General features: G+C 34.3%; 1 protein-coding gene across 1 annotated transcript in view; it reads left to right on the top strand.

Moving 5' to 3' along the window:
- The first annotated feature begins 761 nt into the window (after positions 1 to 761).
- LOC131848641 (uncharacterized) overlaps positions 762 to 25,561 on the top strand; it is a 47,792-nt gene continuing 22,992 nt past the window's right edge. Inside the window, exons 1-5 of the mRNA XM_059198563.1 lie at positions 762 to 1,929; positions 8,367 to 8,581; positions 9,519 to 9,589; positions 11,535 to 11,757; positions 12,570 to 12,752. Coding sequence (XP_059054546.1) covers positions 1,106 to 1,929; positions 8,367 to 8,581; positions 9,519 to 9,589; positions 11,535 to 11,757; positions 12,570 to 12,752 — 1,516 coding nt within the window. The 5' untranslated portion in view covers positions 762 to 1,105. The remainder of the gene's footprint in view (positions 1,930 to 8,366; positions 8,582 to 9,518; positions 9,590 to 11,534; positions 11,758 to 12,569; positions 12,753 to 25,561) is intronic.

Raw genomic sequence — 25,561 nt, forward strand, 5'->3', positions numbered from 1 at the left:
TTAAATAAATATAATAATATTAAAGTAAATTAAAAAAGGCACGGACGAATATGTCTGTGGAAGATTGTATTTAAAAATAAAAAAAATAATCACAACTCATAACCGAGGGGATGGAAAAGGGGAAAGGAGATTGTTAGTGATGTGGACTGATGATCTTATTACTAATAATGGACCATGTCAGGTTGACCTCATCCTGGAAATTATCGTGATAAATTCTCGTAGGGCTAACTGGCCTGAGCTCATGCTCATCTTATCAACCACTGGTGTCCCGCCAGCGTTAACAATTATCGCAGGCATGTGCACCATTCCATTATCCTCCATAAAAGAAACCCACAATCGCAACACAATTTACGAAACAAGTTGCTTGCGGCTGAAATAGTATAGTATGTAAACGCACTAAACCAATCTCCAAAAGAAACCCCAAACATTTATTCCCTTTTTAAATAAATGGGTTAATGGGGTTCCAGCCGTGAAACCATGTCTGAAAGTATTTACCCATACAAATATATATCTGCATTCAAATCAGCCTTATTCCAAATAATTAGAGTTGTATTTCCATTGTGTGGAAATATAAAATGCCGAAGTTAAAAATACGTGTTCGGATCGCATCGGTTGCTTCCGTTGCCGATAGAGATTCAGTGGTCCACCGCCCGCCCGAGTAACGTGCGCGCGCGCATATTTGGGCGGCAAGAATATTTCTACAAAAAAAAAAAACTTTAACTTGTTATACATATACATATATTTACATAAATCATATTATTAAATGTGTTATCGAAACGTGTATACATGATGATGATAGAAAAAAATGATAGCTTTAATTTTATTAGAAAGTACAAACTGAGTTTGTGAATGTGAAAGTTATATATATACATTTATGTGTTGTGTACGTGTTGTTTTATGTTACGTAAATACATATAGTGAATGATTGCATTTTTTATACTAGTTTAATTATACACACCCTATATAATAGATATAAATATATTTATTATATGAAATAGTTAAATATAATAACAGAATGCATTCCGCTATCCCGTACCGTCGATCCGTCGGTTATAATGCACGTGCGTTTATTTTCACACATAAATAGATTACGCCCAGCTGCACCATGACGTCATCAAAAGAAAGTGGTGACGTCATTGAAGTCCAAACCGACGATAAGCAGAACCGGAAAGATGTGCCGAAAGATTTGTCTGAACTCCCACCGAGTGGCACATCCCTGCATAAGAGAAGAAGGGGTGAACCGCCAGCTACTCTATCTGTGAAACCTTCAACCGCTTCAGATGGGGAGGTTTCATCCCCATGCACCGCTGGTCTGTCGTATGATTACCGAGGATTTCCTGATGGTGAACCTCCGGATCCTGAAGCATTATGTGAAGGGATGCTCCAAAGATTAAAGGATCATGACGATCCAGCGTCAATAAGGGCTAAAGAACTTGCTTCTCAGACCAAAGACACTCTTGAAGCTGTAGATCAATTGGAGAAGTTACTAGAACTGCTAAACCAGTTTGTTACCTTAAAAGAACATAACTCTCGTCTACTCAAAAGACTACGAGACGTGAACTATTTAAAGAACCTCCACAATGCTCATAAGAGAATAGACCTAGAGAATGAGAGATTGAGAGTAGAAGGAAGGGAGTTGGATCTAATAAATGAGGCGTTAGATTCAGAGATGGAGTGTGAGTACGGTCAGGCAATATTTGACTCGCTAATGGCAAGTGGCAGGAGCATGAAGAGAACAGGGTCGAAGTGGAAAGGTCACTCGAGGTTTGGGAGCACGCTGCTGAGGAAACAGCGGTCGAGGTCGACCGGTGGTGAGGACAGCGACGTGCCCCCAGGAACCCCGTTGAGAAGACGTTCAGATGGATTATTTTCTAAGGAGGTGGAGAAATCGAAAGTTTCTAAGTGGACAAAAGTGAAAGCTGCATTTAGGTTAGTAATTAAAACAATTTCTAAACGTTTGTTCCTAATTGTTTCTAATTCTAGTCTTAATTGTTTTCTTAGTCCTGTTAGTCCTAATTGTTTCTATTTTCTCTTTCTAATTTTTCTTAGTTCTGTTAGTCCTAATTGTTTCTAATTTCTCCTAATTAAAATCGGTCAATATATTTTGACACAAAATAAAACCTTTGTGTGTCAAAAGACCGACCGACTTTCCCATGAAGGAAGCATCGATATCAAACTAAGAACTAATGCAAGAGACGGCAATCCGTTCACCCCTTTTCTTTACGGTGAGAATTGTTTAAGACAGAGTCCCACAGTATTCGTACGCACCCCGAATGGATGCTGTGAGAGTTTTAACCACCAAAACCCGGTGTTTCCACCTTCTAACCGTGTATAATAGTTGTCGTTCGGCGCGTTTCAGCAATCGTCCGCATGCTGGTCTCCACTGAAGGACTCTCAAATATGACCTCGTAGGAGCACCCGCTCACTTGGAGCTTCGGATGCCCCTACATCCTCCGCTCTGAGTATCCTAGGCTCGCGGCCTGCCACGTTGTATTCAAATATATCGAGTGAAATGTGGACATATGTCATGTACCACATCGACAGTTAACTATGCCTCTGACCCGATCTGGGATAAGGCGTCACCTCCTCGCGGACGATGTCACGGCTAACAATTAGTTAATACAAAACTGGATTAATTAACAACAATCTTAGTTAGTTTAAAAGTTTTAATTAGTCAGTATTGACCACTATAGGTGGTCCACAATTAGTATGTTGCTACAGTATATATATATATGTTAAAGAATAAGGAATTTTACAATTTAAAGGATTTTTTTGACAATATATAATTATCGACTTGAGATATCCTACTTTACTATTATTATTATCTCTCTCTAACTACATTAATCATTACATAGTATAAAACAAAGTCGCTGTCGCTGTCTGTCCGTCCCTATGTATGCTTAAATCTTTAAAACTACGCAACGGATTTTGAAGCGCTTTTTTTAATAGATAGAGTGATTCAAGAGGAAGGTTTATATGCATAATGCATGTACATCCGTGCGCAGCCAGGGCGAGTAGCTAGTTATATATAATTTTTAAACAATTATATTTTGCATGCCATTGCTATGGCAATACACATGATACTATGCTTTGATTATCGTCTTTTCTACTGTATTTTTGAGCAAATAAATTACTATTATTATTATAATCTATACATATAAATAAAATTGGAGTGTCTGTTTGTAATATTGAAATAAACGTTTTTTACTACATGCATATGAATATAAATACGGTACATACAAGAAAAAATCACTTTTTACAATTTTTGTCTGTCTGTCTGTCGGCCTTTTTGTTCCGGCTAATCTCTGAAATGGCTGGATCGATTTTGACGGGACTTTTATTGGCAGGTAGCTGATGTAATAAGGAGTAACTTAGGCTACTTTTAGTTTAGAAAAATAAAGTTAAATTCCACGCGGACGAAGTAGCTAGTCATAAATATATGTAGTAGGTGTGTAATAATAATAATAATGTCTAAAGTCAATTCACACGGCGCCAACTAGTTCCCAGTTAAGTAGAACTTGTATTATGTGTACAAGACGTAATATATATTTACTAGCTGCGCCCGCGACCTCGTCCGCGTAAAATGACAATACTTCCATAGGACCTTTCATATTCCCTTTCAACCCCTTGCAACCCTTTTTTCACATTAAACAGTAGCCTATGTCCTTTGTCAGGGTCTAGACTATCTTTGTACCAAATTTCATTTAAATCGGTTCAGTGATTTAGGCGTGAAAGCGAGACAGACAGACAGACAGAGTTACTTTCGCATGTATAATATTAAGTAAGGATATTATTGTAAAATCTATTCAGTAGTTTGTGTATGAAAGACTAACAAACATCGATCCATCCACACTCACAAATATCCGCGTTATAATATTAGTAAGATATATATAACTATAGAACTATAGGACCGACGATCTGGTCAAGATCGCGGGAAGGCATTGGATGCGAGCAGCGCAGGACCGATCGTCGTGGAGATCTTTGGGGGAGGCCTATGTCCAGCAGTGGACGTCTTCCGGGCTGCGATGATGATGATGATGATATAGAACTTCCTGATCGACATAAATAGTCACAAACGAATGTTTGCACCGTTCGAGTAATCGACAGTCGAACCTGCGACTATCAGAAGTAAGTTAACATTACCGAGAATGAATTTGAACAAAGTCGTCTTGAGTATCACCTAAATGTAAGATTAGCTCTGCCCACGGTTCCCCCACGTTAAATTTCAATCTATGCTAATTTGACAAAGCTAAAAAGTTTGTTTCTTTGAACCCGCCAGAAACTGATATACCATTCTGATCATCTGGATGAATGGCGGTCTTCCACAGTACGGTTTTCTAGAAACTTTTTGCCTCGCACAACCACATTGTGGAATCACCTTCCAGCAATGGTATTTCCGAACCGATACGATATTGAAACCTTCAAGAAAAGAGCTTATTCCTTTTTAAAAGGCCGACAACGTACTTGCAATTCCCCTGGTGTTGGGTGCTCATGGGCGGCGGTAATCACTTACCATCAGGTGAACCGCATGCTCGTTTGCCCCCTGTGTTATAAAAAAAAAATCTCAGAAACTACTGGTTCTAATTGAGAAATTATTTTTGTGTTGGATAGTCCATTTGTCGAGGACGGCTATATAACATTACGATACGACCAATAGAATCGCTTCTATCATCTATCTATCGCATCAGTGAAAAATGTTGCAAATTATTTATGTTTGAGGGCTTCCGTTGCGTGCACTGCTAAACGGTTCGAGTTAAAAAATATGTATGAAGGTTTTTGAATACCACGCGACGTCATGCGCGCAGCTAGTGTAAAATATAGTCTATATTACTGTAGAGTTTCATCAAAATCCGTTCAATAGCATTTGCTTGAAAGAGTAACAAACATCTATATAGCGAACTCCTTGGTAGGTTTTTATACCATTTTTAAATTTTATAATAATATTCTTTGACCTATTCCTTTTTTTACTATATATCGCTGTCATACTAGTCGCATTTTATTTAATCTCCGTATTTTCCTCATTAAAACCCTCAGCACCTCTCACTCATCAGACACATTTGATACCTCCGCTTCAATCTATACTTACAATCTTTTGCGTTTATAATATTATTAAGATATGTTAGAATATAAGAGGAGTGTGTGCACGCAATAAAATTACGATGTAGGTATTTTTCAGTATTCGTTGTATTTCTATTCATAAACCTTCAGTCTCCCCTCATCTAAACGCGATAGCAATACTTTCAATAGAAATTTTGACGCTTTTATTTACTTCTTACACTCTACTTAGATATGTAGCAAGCTAATTCAAATCTGTCATATATTCTATGTAAAAAGGCTTATTATAAAATTGAAGAATTTATAAATGATAATAATGTTTTTGTAGAAAATATCTAACTTAAAATTCATAGCGCTGACAATGTTATCTGATTGAACAGAGATTAAGTGCGTAGCGGTTTCTATGTTAACTGTCGCATGCCTACTCTATGTTAATGTAAATATAATTAAATCAATATTTATTTAAAAGAGCAACACACAAGTTTCTTGCTTATTCTTCTTGTGATGAATCTGCATTCCGAATGAGCGGTAGAATAAAAAAACTTGACTATTCAAAAGTGCTTATATTAAGTTTATTTGAATAAAGATTATTTCTATTTCTATTTATAAGTAGAGTTATTAAAGTAAATATAAAGGTAGTTTTATCGTTATTTTGAGAATTCATTGTAATTTCAATATTTTGTATATTTCTTCCAATTTTATACTGTTTTGGATTTTTCATCGGTCGTTGTTTTTGTATATATATACTATGTAATGATTCTGACAGTGTAAAACGTTGATATTAATGGCGTTATGGACAAAATTTCATAGAGTTTAATTATATATTGTAGAAAATTTTCATAGTAGCACGTTTTGTATGGATAGAGATCAGGGACATGCAGCCTTATGATGACGGCCATAAATTACAGTTACACAAAATTTTGATGTCAAACATTCCTTCACTAATAGAAACTCACTCTCAAATATTCACGACATATGTAATACATATAGGCAATATTACTCACGTAAATTCTAACGAAAACTGAAGATAAAAGGTAGGCGTGGGCGAAGTCGCGGAAAAAGCTAGTTATAAATATACATCCGATATATACTTCTACTAGCTGTGCCCGCGGTTTCATCTGCATGTAATTTATAATCTATGTCTTATTTGATGTGTAAGCTATATTACTGTAAAGTATTATTAAAATCAGTTCAGTAGTGTTTGCGTGAAAGAGTTACAAACATCCATCTAAGTATGTATCCATACTCACAAACTTTCGCATTTATAATATTAATTTATATTATTATAAACATGTTCCACTAATATTTGAAAAAAAAATACGAGCTGAGTTTGTCAGTTCTTCTCACCTCGAAATCTTTCCGAACTGACGGTAGATTTGACATATCATAAGAGTCTGTAATAGACCTACATAAATAAAGATATTTTGAATTTGAATTGAATAAGATAAGTTCTAATTTGAATAGCAAACAAATTGACTGCCCACCTGAGGATAAGTGGTAACTGTCTTTAAGTGATGATAATGGAATGGTGGACCCGCCTGCGCTAACGGTATAACGCTGGCGGGGCATCAGTGGAGGATGATAAGATGAGCATGAGGTCAGGTCAGTCAGAATTTATCATGATGGTTTCAAGGAGGAACCGCGTGGGGTTTACCCTGACACGGTATTTCACTTCAGGTATAACCACACCTAATAAAATTAGTAAAAACAATGAATCCACATCACTAATAATCCCCTTTCCTGATAGTGTGAGTGATAGCTGTCGTCTATATACATGGTATCACATTATCACGAAATTCCTATGATATCAGTCAACGTTGCATTTCCGGAGGACACTACATCTACTTCTTATCTTGCATTTCACTGCCCGATCTCTATCAACAGCCGAAACACAGGCTACAAGGCAAGCTGCTAAACTGCAAACAAAAAAGCTGCAAGAAATAGGCCAATTACAGAGATTTAGTTATCTCCAGCATTCCACTCCATTTTAATATCTCATAAATATTTGACAACCGATTGGCGCGAAAATGAGAACACAACGAACATTCATAAAAGAATGTCAGATTCCAAATTCAAATGTAATATTTGGTTTATTTTTTTAATTATAACAGTATGTATGGACAGAGTTTGTATACCTACTATGTCTTCATCATCATCATCTGCTTCTTCCTTATCCCATTTATTTGTGGTCGTCGTAATATGTTTTTCTCTTCCATTCATCTCTGTTCGCAGTCATCGCGTTATTTACTCCCTTTCTTACCATATCATCTTTCACACAGTCCATCCATCTCTTTTTCCGCCTTCCTCTGCCCTTTTAACCATCCATAGTCTTAAAATACTTTCCTTAAAATATTATCTTTATTACTTATTTATTTATAAAATTACATGCTCTTAGTGAGTATTACAGTACAATACCAATGCACTCACCAAGGAATAAACGTATGCAATACATACATTATTAGGTAGGGAAAAAAAAATTAGAATGTAAAAATTTGACGTTCATAAGCGGCTAAAATGTCCTACATGAATAAATGATTTTTGAATTTGAACATTAATAATAATAACAATGGTAACTATAAGGTCAAAAAAAAACAAAATAAAAAAAGAAAAACAGCAACTATACAAATTGCAATAATATTAATAATCTAGAAATATACTAATATATATACAGTGACTCCACAAAATTTGTTACCGCTCTGTGAAACTCTGTGGCAGTACAATTAAATATGTCAAGTGGAAAAATAGTAGATAACTCATTAAGTAGACGGAGTGCTCTTGGGAGTACACGATCAGCATTTAAGGTTTTACACAGGGGCAGGGCAAATAATTATTATACACCCATTCCATGATAGACGATTACTCTTCAACCTCTCCAACATCAGCGCCACTTTCATACTTCCTCTAATGTACTCATTTTTCATCTTATGGATTGTCACTTCACACATCCATCTCAACATTTGCATTTCAGTTGCAGGCAGTCGCCTTTCACTCGTCGCCTTTCCGGGCTAGCACTCTGCTCCATACAAGACAGCTGGCCGGATCATGTTCTTCTACCTTCAAATTATATAGGAGTACTAGCTGTACCGGCAAACGTTGTTTTGCCTTAAAATAAAAAAAAAATGTAGGGGTGGTCCTACCCCTAACATTTAGGGGGATGAAAAATAGATGTTGGCCGATTCTCAGACCTACTTAATACGCTCACAAAATTTCATGAGAATCGGTCAAGCCGTTTCGGAGGAGTATGGGAACGAAAACTGTGACACGAGAATTTTATATATAAGATATATTTATTAGTTTGTTTCTTGTAACAGGTGGGAGAAAGCACAATGGCCAACTTCTGCCATGGGAGGCGCAGCAGGTGCTGTGGCTGCCGGTGCTATGATCGGGGTAGTAGCTTTAGCTGGATCCACTCCATCATCAGCTACGCTCCCCAACCCTGATACCCGGGACTCCGCCAGCCTTACCCCTGGCAGCGCCTTATCTCTTACACCTAATTCTTCATGTGAAGAGTTGAGGATGGACTCAGGTAATTGTTTTTTTTAATTTCAGAACAAATCTCTTCGAGGAAAGAGGATTGTTAGTAATATGGACTCAAGTCCTTATTGTCCCTAGTTTCTTGTTAGTTCTACTTGTAATGAGACAGTTTTCCGAATGAGGGTAGTAAAAAAATAATATGACCATTTCTATAAATGATAATGGTATGGTGGTGCACCCACCTGCGCCAAAGGTTTACTTTAGCGGGGCCCCAGTGGAGGATGATAAGATGAGGTCATGTCAGTTAGATGAATTTATCACGATGGTTTCCAGAGGGAACCACATGGAACCTAACATGGTAATTTGCATAGCAATGGGGTTATCAGTCCACATTAGTAACAATCGTCTTTCCCCACTCACTATTCAAAAGTGCTTAAATTAACTGAAGTTAAATAAAAGATTTTCTATTCTATTACTAGCGTACCATGTCAGGTTGGCCTCTACGTGGTTCTCTCTGGATATTATATTGAAAATGTCCTGGAAAATTTGTCCACGATGGCCAAACTGCTCTGACATCATGCTTATCCTATCATTCTTAAACGGTGCCTCGCCAGCGTATACCGTTAGCGCATCATTAGATAATAAAAAAAAAGTAATAAGTCTGTTAGTCACCACGCGGACCACTTTCTTGTGGGCCGTAAATGTTTTATAAATAATACTGTAATTGTTATCAATATCTTCACGACTACTAATATTCTTGAGATGACCACATTTCGCATTTATGGGATCTATCATAACAGCAGTTGAGCCTACCACGTGGCGTTCTCTTCTCTTCTTAGATTAATTTGGTTATTTACCGGTGTTTACATCACCGAATAGTTAGTTACAATTTATAATTTCGTGTATGAAATCATGACTTTTTGGTTCAAATTCGAGTAGTAAAGAATTAAACTTTAAACCATAACACTGATCATCATGTTTGTTAACAGGGATGTCTCGCAAGAGTGGAATATTGAGATGTGACGAGAATGATAACACATTCTTGCATGCACCTGTGCAGGTAACATTTCTTCTTAACTTATTAACGTTATATTTTCACCAAGGAATAAATGTATGCAATAAATACATTAATAATGATAGTCATAATAACAATAAGGTAAAAAAAAAAACTAAGAAATAAAAAGAAAACAAAAACAGCAATGATATATATTATCTTAGGGTTACAGTCACTGGCACAAATACCCTGAACTTCATTTTTCAGCACAGTTACAACTGAACGACTTATGGAGCTACTGAAGGCTAACTCCCGACTGACAGAGACGATTTTAGTCTGAGAGCACCGCTACGGGTTCGAACCTCAGCTCAGGAAGTCGTATTTTCGAGCCCCGTGTGAATTGGGCAGGGGATCGATCGAAGGGGTATACTACGATGGTCGTAAACAAGCATAATGCCCATTAAATAGTAAACGTTAGTTTAGTTACTTAAAAAACCTTAATAGGATGTATCTTGAAAAACCTATATATAAAATTTCATCTTGTTTAATATTTATCTAAATATATATAACTCAAAGGTGACTGACGTAGTGATCTATCAAGGCACAGCCCAAACCACTGGACAGATCGGGCTGAAATTTGGCATGCAGGTAGATGTTATGACGTAGGCATCCGCTAAGAATTTTGATTAATTCTACCCCCAAGGGGATAAAATAGGGGATGAAAATTTGTATGATACTTTATCAATTTTAAACCGATCGGGCTGAGACTTTTCATGCATAAATCTACTATGACGTTGGGATCCCCTAAGAAAGGATTCCACCCCTAGGGGGATAAATTAACGCGAGCGACGCCGCGGGCAAAAGCTAGTTAAAAATATAGATATAATTGAAAAAGATTTATACATTAAGATTGCTACAGATTATAAAATATGTACGTACAATACAAAGAGTGCAATACTCAGCACTCAAAAATAACGGAATGTTATGGCCACATAGAAAATCCAGGAAAATACATATACAACTCACGACGTCGTGTTATTTTCGTTCATAGCTTTTAAAGTTTAAAAGAATTATTTTATATTACTGTAATCTGTATAGTAGAGTATTTTGTTTATAATAACATCTAGCAGTTACGCTATTTTTTTTTATTGGGTTGTTTGGGCTCTTGTCATGAGTTTGTAGCTCCTGTAGCATTGTCACCTACATAGATCTATTGTGCTCGCCCTTTTTCAGAGTTCGCTACCTAAACCCGTTAGGTACAAGAATTGAAGGATATTCTTAGGAGCGATGGTTTTTATCTCCTCGGGAAAGAGTGTAAACTTTCCAAAGGAGATATTTCGTTTCTGCATGAGTGGGCTATAACCACATAGGATGTGTAGTGGCGTTTTCTTTTCAGTTAAGTTAAGCTAGCTAAAGCTTGTGTTATTGGTACTAGAGAACTGATACGAATATATATTTTTTTCGTAAATACATATACATAGAAAACACCCAGACCGATACAAACAACCATACTAATAAAAATGTTTGCACCGTGCGAGGAATTGAACTTGCGACCATCTGCGGTAGGGCGGTGTGCTTATATTTGGAAAAACACGTAATATATACTTGCACGTATAAAGGGTCCCCTTGTTTCCTTTATTCCGGGATTTGGACTATTTTTAAATGCTATGACCTGTAGCACTGCGACCTGTATAGATCTATTGTGCTCGCCCTTCTTCAGAGTTCGCTACCTAGACCCGTCAGGGACAAGAATTGAAGGATATTCTTAAGAGCGATGGTTCTTATCTCCTCGGGAAAGAGTGTAAACTTTCCAAAGGAGATATTTCGTTTATGCATGACTGGCGTACAACCACGTAGGATGTGTAGTGGCGTTTCCTCTTCTGTTTGGCAAAATCTGCAGATTGATGTTAAGCTAACACTTAATTTCTCTATGTGTTTATTCAGTTTCCAGTGTTCAGTAAGGGCCGAGAAAATAACTAGTTACTAATTAATGAAGATCTTTATGAACCAGGATGACAGTTCCACCTCACCATCTCCCAACAAACTCCACAAGAGTCCATGGGACAAGATGCGTGACATCATCCAAACACATCGGGATTCTGTCAAGAAGAAGTCGAGGGGATCCAAGAGTTCTCCCGACGTGGTCCCCATCAGGAGAAGGTCGTTCAGTGATGGCGGAGACAGCGATGCTCCACCTGCTCTGACTCTCACCATACCATCTTCTGAAGAACTTGGTAATTGGTCTCGTTCTTTTGGTTTTAAATTTTACTAAGTAAATTTTACTTAGCTATTACGCTTGAGTTTGTCCGCAGTCTTTTTTGTTTTTAATTCTGGAATAAAAGTAGCCCAAGTTACTACTTGTAATATTTGCTATCTGCGAGTGAAAGTCCCATCAAAATCTCTCGGTCAGGTTAACTCACTGAACATTTGTGGTCTCACACATGTAAATGGTTTTTTTTTTTTTTTTTTCTCTAATGCTGTTGGCCGTAGCTGAACAGCTTCACCGGACGTTATGGGGCGAGTGCAGATGGCACTCCAAACCCGCGGAAGGACTTATGGAGCGGCTGAAGGCCAATGCCCGTTGTAAATGGTAGCGATAAACAAAATAATACAAATCCATTAACACTTATACTATACTTCAGTAAAATAACATCAAATTCGATAAAAGCTTATCACCTTGTTTAACATTCCAATTAGATATAGAAAAAAGTTAGACATTTGAAGTTTGTATTAATAAGAATACTAGCTGACCCTCTCAACTTCGTCCGCATCACCCTTACTTGACATTTATTATTATATTTAGCTAAATTTACATAATGTCTTTTTAAATTATAGCCTATATGTTATTCTGATGTATAAGCTAAATTACTGTAAAGTTTCATCCAAATCCGTTCAGTAGTTTTTGCGTGAAAAAGTAACAAACATCGATTACCATTCACGAACTTTCGCGTTTATAATATTAGCACAGATAACATAATAATATTAGTAAAGTTATTGCAAATATTATCCAGTTACTTCCATTTAAAGATAGGATTTCATCCTTCAGAATCTGAACCTTCTCATCCAGTGCTCCGGAAGCAGAGATCACTGGAGCTGGGCGCCCGTCCCCCGCAGCACAGGACTCCTCGCGCATCCAAGTGGACCAAAGTGAAGAGAGCGTTTCTAACATCAGCGTCTGCATCCGTCCCGTCAAGTCCGAGTCGCCATTCAGCATTTTTCACTGACGCTGGTAAGTCTATTTGTATTTCGTTTACTGTATATAAATTGCCAATGTTTTTTTAGTACGGGTCAGGTGCACCATTAAGAACTTTGGGATATAAATTAAGGTGCCCAATCACAAGAACACGACGTCTTTTGTCGATTATGAAAAATGAACTAAAAAAAGTTTATTTTCCAAAAAAAAAAGCAATTGGATTACAATAGTACAGTGTTCGGATTACCTAGTAAGCATAACAAAACCTGTATCAGATACTTCCATATTATATTATAAATACTATATTTACGTATTTACATCCTTCTTCTATAATTACGGTAGTCGCATCCAGAGGTCATAATAAAATAAAATAATTTTTAACTTGAACTGTGCGAAGCAGGGGCGCGTTATTAGTTAACAATATTAATTATTTTTATAATTATTCAATTAAAACTGTCTAACTGTGTAACTGTATTGAAATTGGGACATTTTATTTATTTATTGCAGTATCACAAATATATAATGCACATGCATATAGAGTATGGTTAAGTTTTTAGAATTTTTTGGGACGCTCTGAAAGGGTTTGGCAATAGAACACAACATACTACAAAGTTGTTCCTTCTTTCGATGATGATGGAAAGAATCTCAATTTACTACTAACTCAACAATAGGTGCTACCGTCAAATATTTCTCTCTTAAACTCATACTTGTGCATCTGTAACTAACACTAATAATGTAATACATATTGTTTGTTCTGTATTTTGGTGCGTTACTCATAAACTATTTAAGTGGTGCTTTAGTGTCGATAGCTCATATCGCGTCATTGGGAACCTTGGCATGTGTTATTGTCGGTAATCGATACAGTTTATCGATTCGAATGTTCAGTTACGATTGAAATGGTTGAATGATACGTTACGATCAGACTGTTTGTCTGTTGTTATTTATATCATGTACAGACGAAATTAGATTAATCGTATACAATGATAGGCTTATTTTATTTTAAACCAGACCTTACTTCCGTCTTTGTCCGTGTAGAATTAAACTTATTATTTATTAAAATATATAAAATTTATAAAATAATTAGCCTAAGTTACTCCTTATTATATTAGTTATCTGCAAGTGAAAGTTCCGTCAAAATCGGTCCAACCATTTCAGAGATTAGCCGGAATAAACAGACAGACAGACAAAAATAGTAAAAAATATTATTTCGTTGTATGTACCGTATTTATATTCATATGCATGTAGTTAAAAACGGTTATTTCAATATTACAAACTGAGACTCCAATTTTATTTATATGTATATGTATAAAATAAAATTATTCGTGTCAAGACCCGGTTTAATAATATAATAATATTAATAATGTCGTCCAGTTATGAAGTCGGTTATAATTGAACTCTCAACAAGGGCATAATGTTAACATGTTGATCAACACGAGTTGCGCACGAGTGCAAGGATGCATGCTTAGAACGACTATTTTCGTAAGAGTTTCCCTGAAATCTGAAGTCTAAACGGGTTTTGCTTATCCTGGTATATATCTATATGTTATATATCTATATGTTATATAGCTATGTTTCCTTGCTTCCAAGAAATACACTTGTTTTAACAAAGAACGTTATTGTTACGTTCTACTTCATTAAACGCATTTAGAAATGAGCATAACCGTGAATGAATATAATTTGTTAGCCCTGTGGTAGAAAAGGTTTGCTTTCGACGGTTGCGGGTTCGATTCCTCGCACGGTGCAGTTTTGTATTCATGAGATTGTTTATATCGGTCTGACTATTTTCTATGTATATTATGTATGTATTTATAAAAAAACTAGCTAAGTATTGATATCAGTTATCCCATAACACAAGCTTACTGGGACAATTTACACAGTTCAGATGGCGCTGTGTAAATTGTCCAGGGTTTTTATTTTATTGTAATAGTAATTTTAGTTTATTAGTGGATAATAATGGTACGGGACGGGAACCCAATCCATAATCATCTACTGCCTTAACTCGTATAACCGTACTACGTACCGCGTATAACTGAAACAGAATATTTATTTATGGTTTTTTTCATGGATGATAATGAATTGGTTCACCTGCCGGCGCTAATGGTTTACGTTGGCGAGGCACCAGTGGAAGATGATAAGATAAACAGGTCAGGTCAGTTGGCCCATCATGATAAATTCACCAGGAATATGGTTGGTGATTTCCAGGTGGTAACAGCTTATTTATGTTTTTTTTTCATGGATGATAAGGGATTGGTTCACCCGCCTGCGCTAAGGCTTACGCTGGCTAGACACCAGTGGAAGATGATAAGATAAACATAAGGTCAGATCAGCCCATTGTGATAAATTCACCAGGAATTTATCACGATAATTTCCAGGGGGTACCGCGTGATCAACCTGACATGGTACATTGTTAGCAATGGAGTCATCAGTCCACATTCCTAACAATCTCCTTTCCACAATTTAAAGGAATTTACTTTTACCATACCTTATCTGTACTTTTAAATAAACAATCTTGATCATTATGTTATTAAATGACACTATATATTAGGTCAAACATGTATACCAATATTTGAAAACTGGATCAACCTACTTACCGATTTGCGGAATACGCAATACGCAAATAAAAACGAAAAAACTTCAGTAGATTCCCCACTCTACTTATACATTGGCGAGAAGCCAGACGAACAAAAATGAATAATTAAAAAACTAACACCAGTGGGGGCATTAACCTCTGTTATCTTTTTGACACAATTACTACAGGAAAACACGGAGAGTTAGTCACTCTATTCTCCCAAATTTGAATTTCAAAATGAATCCGTACTATTGCATACATTATTTGAATACGAGCTGAGTTTCTTGTCAGTTCTTTTCATCTATAAATCATTCCGAACTGACGGTAGATTTGACACATCACAAGAGTCTGTAATAGACCTACATGAATAAAGATATTTTGAATTTTAATTTGAGTTGCTAACTTTACGTAAAATAACGTCAAACCATAGAATGAATATATAGGATATTGGTGCCATGCAAACTGTTTTAGCCGATCCTTCAGATAGTGCGGATAAGGCAATTTGTTCATCAAATGGAGTAATTAATTTTAGAGTACAATAGGACTGGCATGTACTCTTAGATTTTACAAAAGTCCCTAAATTTTAAAAGATATAAAAAATACTTTCTTGTTTTCACAGGACATGTCCTTTGTAGTATCCTCAAACGTCCTGAATAATTCTTAGAAAGCGTTCTGGATTTTATAAATTTATAACTATATACAATTACTTTTATTATAAATAATTTAATTACTTGAATTTCATTTCTATTTTCACTACATATTAATTTAACTATAGCAACTCTATTACTGTGTCCTGTTTTTAAACTGGACACAGTAATATTATGTTTATTTGAATAAAGATTATTTCTATTTCTATTTTCGTAAAAATAGCTCAAAACTAAAATAGAAGTAATATCATTATTACATAGTATAAAACAAAGTCGCTGTCGCTGTCTGTCCGTCCCTATGTATGCTTAAATCTTTACAACTACACAACGGATTTTTAAGCGGTTTTTTTTAATAGATAGAGTAATTCAAGAGGAAGGTTTATATATATAATATATGTACACCCGTGCGAAGTCGGGGTGGGTAGCTAGCACATCTATATAAACAAATCGGATAATGTCATAAAACAAGAAACAGATGATCCAATTCGCAATAGATGAAAACATAAAATTGGGACACATAATAATAGAAGCGAAAAGTAATACAGTCGGACATAATGTTGATATCTACGAGACAGACAGACAAATAGATATACTGAATATATGAATTGTTTAATTAAAACTTGTAACAATTCTGTGCCAAGGTCTATATAGATAGAATATGTCGTGTATTATAGAATAATAGAAGATAGGTACAACTATTAGTAAACTAAACATATTTGAATAAATACAAGAAGGCGGTCTAATTACTGAAAGCAATTTTGTCAAGGTAACCTTAGGGTAAAGGACACAACTGTAGGAAAGGGTAGCTGACATACAAATAGGTATAAGTAAAGATAATTATATAAATAACAAGGAAAATTATATTAATTAGAATAAAAGTATAAACATTAAATATACATCTGGTAACATTAGTTTTATTTTTGTCTAGACAATTTCGCATTTTAAGAGTAAACCTTTCTTTCCAAGATGCAATCGTTTTAAAAATTCTTTACCGACAGTTAACGTTTACAGACAGTTTTAAATTGAAAATTTCCAGAAGTTTCCCGAAGAATTTGAGACAAATCAATAAATCTTAATACCGTTAATTAAATAAACTATACTGCTTTCTATTGACCAAGAACAGGGTTACACTATTTGTTCATTGCAATAAATATACTACATAATGAACTTTAGATAATGTTCACTCTTTATCTGTCTTAGTCTTATCTTGTTATACCAAACATCCGTCTACATATGTCAATTCTATCTAAAAAGACCTTTATAAATTAGATGCACATATAGTTATTGAGTCTATTGTTCAATGTTTATTTCTCTTGAATATAGTCCTCGTGGCGATTCGCCTACCCCCTATTCACTAAAAACTTTAAGATGTCCTTCGTCCAATGCCTAATGCTTGAGTTGTGGGAATATAATTATTATTTTTGCTTTATATTTATATATCTTTTTTTTACATTTCTCATTTATATTAGTGCCCCGCCAACAATCTTTCTCTGCACCATTCATTGTAAACTGGTAGACAACGCTGCAATGTATTAAGTCCGCCATATGTACACATTGTTTTTGTGCATTAAAGTTAAATAAAAAAAAAAAGTAGAAAAAGCCCCTTCTAGCAGCGGGCCTCTTCTCTGCGGGTTCCCTGTGCGGTATATATAACTCACTACTTCTCTACCCTGGAGGTGCGTAACATCTTTCGGCTAGAGCGGTGGGGTAGGCTCCCCTCGGTCATCACCCCGACTTGGCACTTATCTCGAAACTATTTGGGCCGCCCCTGTCCGTCTATTATTCAACCTAGATCAGGCAAGCTGGAACTACTAATGTTTATAAATATAGACAATAATAATAAATAGTTATATATAATTAATTGGAATACAACTGAAATATATATCTATAATATTATAGAGTCTGCCAAAATACTATTACATCTGTATATTACATTTATTTCGATGCACGCACCAACCATTACAGCGTGTGCTCGAAACATATTTACGATTGAGTAAACAGAAAGAGTAATGTAAACAACCCGGAATGTTATCTCTTCCATCGTAAACACACTCAGTTTTTCGTAAACGCGGCCTCTTTTGAATATGAACAAAATAAATTGTACGATGTTGAGATCTAAGACTAAACAAGATCAATTCGTTTCGAATTCAAGGTGAAATTTTCATGTGTTGTAGTTAATTTCTATTCAACAATGAGGCCAAATTATATCACATTTTAACATTGCAAATAGATTTTATTTATCAACATTTACAGTATCTTTAGAAATAACATTAGAATTTAAACCATCTTCTTTATTTTTACTGGCTACCATTTTTCTTATTAAATCTTTCATATTCACTTTCTCGTCTTTGTTATCGTACGTTTCATTATCGTCAACTTCTAGTACTGTAGCATTATTGTCTTCAAGATATTTATTAACATTTTCCAATACAACCGTATTATTACCATAAGTACAACTTCTAACTTGTTTAACTAGTTCAAAAGCTTCGTCCTCTGCGGTTTTAATGACTTCAATAAGACATGCCTCATGCATGGCGCCGTGAGCCATCAATTTTGTCAATCCCATAACACCTTCAATTAATTTGCTTGTCAGATCCATCATGACCGTTTTTATTAATGGTGACTGTGCGAGAGAGAAAGAAGGAAACTTTAAATAAGCAAACGTCATCGTTTCAGATAGAAATAATGTTTGTTTAAGAGATATTAATTCAAATCGTGGTATAACTTCGCGGAATACCATCATACGGGTAGCGATAACTCATAAATGTTGATTTCTTTACTTCTTCGATTATTTATAGGGTTACGTGCTGTTTTTATGTAACTAGAATAGCAAATATAGCTTATTTAAGGGCCTACAGGATGGGAAATGGCCCATCATCACTTTCCATCTGATGGACCTTCAGTAGTATCACCTATTTGTATATACATGACAAATACCATAGATACCACGTAGTCACGATATGTTCGTGCTACCTTATACCTATCTTTTTTTTCATTTTTATTAATCAGAACAATTCACACAGCGCCATCTAGATCTAAGTTAAGCTAGCTAAATCTTGTGATATGGGTACTAGATAACTGATACAAATATCTATATAAATATATATTTTTTTCGTAAATACATACATAATAAGCATAGAAAACATCCAGACCTATACAAACAATCATACTCATGAATATAAATGTTTGTGCCGTGCGAGGAATCAAACCCGCGACCATCGGAAGTAAGGCCGTCAAAATCTATTCTTGAGCACTGTGGTATTTGCGAAAATTTTTAATATAATTTCGGGTAGTATAGTGTACAGAAAATATTCCATATTCATCCTGCTTGGTGATCCCTAGACTCTAAACTACATGCAATGTGTTTCTGTATTCCATCAAGTTTATAAACATTAAATGTAAACGGAATTTCTTTTCGTTCAGTTCTAAAACAAAAACCTAGATTTGTTAGGATGAACTCCATCACACATCATCATATAAATATCAGTGAAATATGTACATTGAGAAAGCGCAGGAACTCCAATCAAAACCACGAGATACGGTGTGTTCACACATTTATTTTAATTCTAAACAACGGATATGAGTAATTCGTTGCGAAGTCTTCAGATTTTAGTTTCGGTCTGAATCAAACGTGTATAGACGGCCTCGGTGGTCTAGCGATTTAGCAAAGACTTTCCGAAGGTCGCGGGTTCAATTCCTCAATCAGTGCAAACATTTGTAATCATGACTATGATTGTTTGTATCGGTCTGGGTACTTTCTAGGTATCAGTTGTCTAGTACCCACAACTAATGAAATACAAAATGATGGAAAGTCTCAATATTTTTGCGAGAATGCTAAATATTTTCTACTATTGTTTAATTAATTATATCATTGAATTAAACAGTCTCAGTGCTCTATTGGTTTAGCACGTCGATTTACTTACGATGGTCGGGAGTTTGCACGGTTTCTGGCACGGTACAAATATTTGTATTCATGAGTATGATTGTTTGTAGGTCTTGATGTTTTCTATGTATGTTATTTTTCACAAAAAAATGTGTGTTTGTATCAGTTGTCTAGTACACAAGCTCTGCTTACCGTGGGAGTAGATGGCGCTTCGTTAATTGTCCAGGGTTATTTATTTAATTTACTTATGTCAGAATGGTGATAAACAAGGAAATAATCAGTACGATGATATAATTTAAAATGCTTTAAAGAAACTCTAAAGGCTACCAACAAAGCTACCAACGCCACCAACCTCTAAGAAAATTTGATCACCGATTTGATCTTGTTGACCTACATATGTGACAAGTGTAATAAATATTTATTACTGCTCAAACCTCACCTTCGATATGACGCACTTTATGACCTTCTTCAACGAGTCGTGCTCATGACCGCAAACTTTCAATAAATTATATACCTCTTTCTTTTGTTCATATACCTGGAATGAAAAAAATCAAATTCATATACAAATTCAGAAATTATTTATTCATGTAGGACATTTTAGCTTATATATATATTTTTTTCCCTAACGTCCAGTTCAGTATATAGATTCAATTGAGAAGAACTGACAAGAAACTCAATTGAATTACTTTTTTTTAAAGCCAACTTATTTACAATGTAGAAAGAAAACAAACAAAGCTGTATTAACAAAGACTTAAGAGGCCTTTCACATTTTTTGGCCTAAAAGCAGTGTCTTTGGGGTTCTGTTTCTAAGAAATTAAGAGTCGGATATACATTTTGATTCCTGAATTATATAGATAGATATCTAATCTTAAAAACAACATCTTTGAAATGTTAATTTTCTCTTTGTTAGTTTTAATTTCTAAAATAGTTTATTCAAAAACGCTAAATGACAGAAGTTTGGGGTCGTCGTTCATTAATAAACAAACATAAATTGATATGATATCTTTACTAAAACTTGATAATTACTTTATAAATTGAGACAGCATCGTCCTTTTTTTCATTTTCAACTTAAATATCTAAAAAATTGATCATAATTAAACCCGAAATTTCAACAAAACTTTGCCATAATCATTTCTAATTTTCTCATAAATACAACGAAATTCTTGCATAAAAAAAACATAATAATAAAGTTAATATACTTATAAATTAGAAATATGAAAAAAAAATATAAGTTTCTAAGAAAAAAATAAACAATAATAATAATTTAAAGTTGTATAAATTCCGTTGCGCCAAAAGTAAATTCTCAGTGCTGCGCTAGCGCTCGTTGGGACCTATGCCATTTTTTACAACACCGCTAAGATAGACATTGGTCAGTGAACATTAGTATAGAGCGACTAAACAATTTTGATAATTTAAGTAATATTTAATTAATTTTGCTAATATATACTTAACGAATATTAATTTATGTTATTAAATATATATATATATAATATTTATTTTAGCATGCCAAGACAAAAGTACAGTTATGCTACAAATAAAACCTACCTACCCTGCTGGACTATGAAAAGCACAAGAGCATGGTATTTCGTCACACTAATGGCAATTAATTGTTAAAATTAAAAAAGAGAACATTTTAGTATTTTTTAAAATAACGCTTATCTGAGAGAAAAATGTAAGAAAATGTAAACCAATTTTACTCTATGTTTAATTTGTAGTTTTTTTTCTAAATTAAAATAGGGTTATTGTTTATAAAAATACCATTATTATTTTTACGTACATTTGTCTTGTGTTATATAGTGTATATCATCTAGTATGCAATGTGGATTGTAAATAAATTACCAAATTATATATAAATTGTATTCCTTAATGTTTAGAGATATTTTATCCAATTTTATTTTATTTTACACAATACAGATATTTCTAAATTGCAGGTATTCTGTTATTATACTCGTTGGACTTTCATTACTGTACAGTTATGTCAAATAATTATGCGTGTTTGGGTGAAAAGTCAACAACATTATAAATGTTTTTATTTAGAGAAGCTTTTTCGCGGCTTCGCCCGCGTGAATATGGGATATATAGGTTATCGCGCGTTTAAAGATCCGTGTACAGTATTGGGACGTTATATATAAACCTTCCTCTTGAGTCTATCTATTCTGTCTATTAAATAACAACGAATCAAAATCTGCGTAGTTTTTTAAGATCAAAACATACATAGATCTATTACATGTGTAGATGATATTTTAACCGGAAATTGAAGCCGTTAAAATGGTATTGGCAGATCCGTTGGAATCATCGGTATTCTTGGTATATAAGCTGGTTGCCCAGCTAACGTACCGGTTATAATGGTCTACAATTAAATTGTCTTTCAATTCTTTAGTAAGCAATATATCCAATGGGACGCCATTGCACATGTTCGGCGGGCTTAAATTTCATGACTGGATCATGCTTTTGAGAAATTCCTTCCTCAAGTTTGAGCATTTAGTGTGGGAAATCACTATCTGTGCTTCCATAAAAATGAGCTCTCAAATTTGTCAGTAGTTTTAAACTTTCAATTAAAGTCCATAAGGGAGACGATGTTAATGACACAGAGAGTCTTTCAGAAATCTCCAGCAAAAGTATAAAAGTAATCCCGCCAATGAGAGCAGAGGTGTTTCTAAGGTCTTTTAAGGATCTGTCCAAAATCTCTATAGCTCATGGTGATTTCATTACATATAATCAATGAGGCGTCTTATAATAATTTATAAAAAGGTTTGACATTAACAATTAATTATTTATCAAGAATCAAGAATCGGCCAACCAAGAACGAGAAGCTGCAATATCAGCCAATATCATGCGGCGACGTCAATGATGCAGGAACAGCAATGATAGCAGTTGAAGGTTTTTTTTTACAACTTAGAATGGCAAACAAGCTGACGGCTCTCCTGATGGAAAGGGGTAACCGTCGCCTATATACATGAGCAGTACCTGACATGTTCATATCAGCACATTGTTTCCCTCATGCGTTGCCATTCCTGAAAACTCGGGTGTTATTCCCCTGTACCTTGTAAATTCACTACCATATATATACACAGGTAGTCTATATAGATAGATATACATATACACAGATAGTATACCCTGAGAAAGGTCATAGACTACTTTATAGTGCGAAAAAAGTATTGTAAGGCATTAAAAGCGGAGATGAAAGGTTGTATAAAAGCATCGTCATTGTTTAAGTGAAACAAAGAAACTTTTTTAGGTTATAATCTAAATATATTTCCTTTATTTGGTCAATTTCATTATACCACGCTGACGAAGTCGCGGACACACCTAATATACATATAAGGATGGGACCTTTACATCAAAACAAAGCCTTGAAAACACAACTATTATATATAAATAAAATAATTATTTGCTAAGTATAATATTTAGAACAAGTGAATATGGCAATAATGTATCCGACTCTTATAATAAATTATATTGTATCTATTAATAAATAAACTGAATTAATACGTAAGAAGAATTAATTAGTAAATTTATGTTATAGTAATTTCGTCTTCCTGTCCCAATTATTTGTTACTCATATTACTTAAGGTTTTGGCTTTTAGTTGTACAATCGGCCAGCATCCTGACATCAACCCTCTAGGAATAATATAATAAAAAAATATGGTCATTATTAGCACTTTGATAATTAAGATAAATCACGTTATTTAAAAAAATACAATAAGTAGTTTATGTTACTTAGTTAAGTAGAAACATATCACATTATTAATTAAAATATTACAAGGATCAAAATGGTTCATACTAAATCCACACCGATTGAGCTACACGGTTATTTGCGTCTGTGTGCGTGTACTACTGTGTGTGTGCGTAAATCCATGCGATTAAACCTAAAGTTGAGCGGCATCATTTTGTAATAGGCCTCTTAAGGGCTTGATAAATACAAGTTGAAAGAAATCTTGACAAATCGTTTACCGCGAGTTTTGAATTTCCCATCGTGGACAAGAATAAAAAAACGATTATTCTAACGGTCATATCAAGTTAAGTAAATTTATTAAGTTTATTTGAATAATTATTATTTCTAGTCTGTTCTATATCATATCAATTTATGTCAATTTAATAAATTTATTTAAATAGTGATTGTTTCTGGTCTGTTTATGTGGAAAACGTCGTTTCGTTCATCTTCGATTGAATTTCGAAAAATCGTCGAGTCCTGACTGATAAGTACCTTTTTAAGGTAATTGTATTCACACTAAATTTATATATTAAACTATTATGAAAACAATTAATTTCTAGTCTGTTCTAGAACTTTTGCTTGATTGAGAAGATCAAACTAAAGAAGAAGTAAAGACTAAAGATTGAAACTGCCTAAGAAATAAAAACCAGTTGAGTTTCTTGCCAGTTTATCTCAACTGTAGCTAGAAGAATTGAAATAGTAATAAAAATAAGACATGCAGAGGAGTCCAGAAAATATAACAACTTTAAGAATAAATAATTGTTTATAAATTTGCGATTGACTGTACTATGATTATAAGTGTTTACAATATCTACATGAATAAAGTTATTTAGAATTTTTAGATGAAATATTGATGGCAGATTCAATTCAGACTATGATGTTAATCATTCAGGATTTGTAATAGCCATACATGAATAATATTTCTAATTGTTAAATTAAATATTAGACTTTAGATTAAATAAATAGTTACTTACTGGTTCCAGTCCCTTCTTGATTAAGTCCTTAAGTTGCATGACCTTCTTTACAGCTTCAGCTGGGTCGTGGCCAATGAGTGCGTATCCACAGACTACCATCTGATGGAGAGCTTTCTCCGCCAGAGCTGATGTCTCATTTTGTTTCTCCACTAAGCAGGTTTCCACCTTTATTGTAAATGCCATAGTCAGTATTTAAAATTTCGACAATCTAATTTTCTTAGTAATAAGTATAGTATAAGTGGTATAAGTAAGGAGCCAACAGAATATCAGCGCTGCAGAGTTATCTGTAGCATTATGCTGAGTTGGCTACCTTTTCACTTTTGCGGCACATAAAGTCACCTACATTTCTTTTATTAATTCATTTTTTTTCTGTATCTCATGTATGTTATGTGTCTGTAATTGTGAATAAAGAATTTATTTATCTATCTATCTAATTATAGCTAGTGGAAATCTGAATTGTGATATTAAATTTGTTGATTGAGTTTGCACGCAATCAATCAAAATATATTATATTATTACAAAATATTCAAATAAAATTGATGTCATTCTCGAAGCATTAAGTAATTTCGACTTCCGCAAAATATATGGAAATTGCGGTTTTACAAACTGCCGTAAGGTTTTACAAACTGCCAGAGTCTGTACTCAATTTGCCAGAAAAAAGATTCAAATGTCTTATAAAGTATTTTCTGTATAAAAATGCTTATTATAAAATTGAAGAATTTATAAATGATAATAATGTTTTTGTAGAAAATATCTAAATTAACATTCATAGCGCTGACAATGTTATCTGATTGAACAGAGATTAAGTGCGTAGAGGTTTCTATATTGATTGTAGCATGCCTAATCCTTGTTAATGTAAATCTAATTAAAACTACTTATTGAAAAGAGCAACACACAAGTTTCTTCCTCTTCTTGTGATGAGACTGTGTTCCGAATGAGCGGTAGAATAGAAATGTGACTAATCAAAAGTGCTTATATTAAGTTTATTTCAATAAAGATTATTTCTATTTCTATAATAGTCAATTCCAAATATATTACCTCTTTTTCCGAATCCCTT

Source organism: Achroia grisella, unplaced genomic scaffold, assembly GCF_030625045.1.
Source record: "Achroia grisella isolate CSIRO2021 unplaced genomic scaffold, CSIRO_AGI_Agris_v1 utg567, whole genome shotgun sequence".
NCBI classification, from domain to species: Eukaryota; Metazoa; Arthropoda; class Insecta; order Lepidoptera; family Pyralidae; genus Achroia; species Achroia grisella.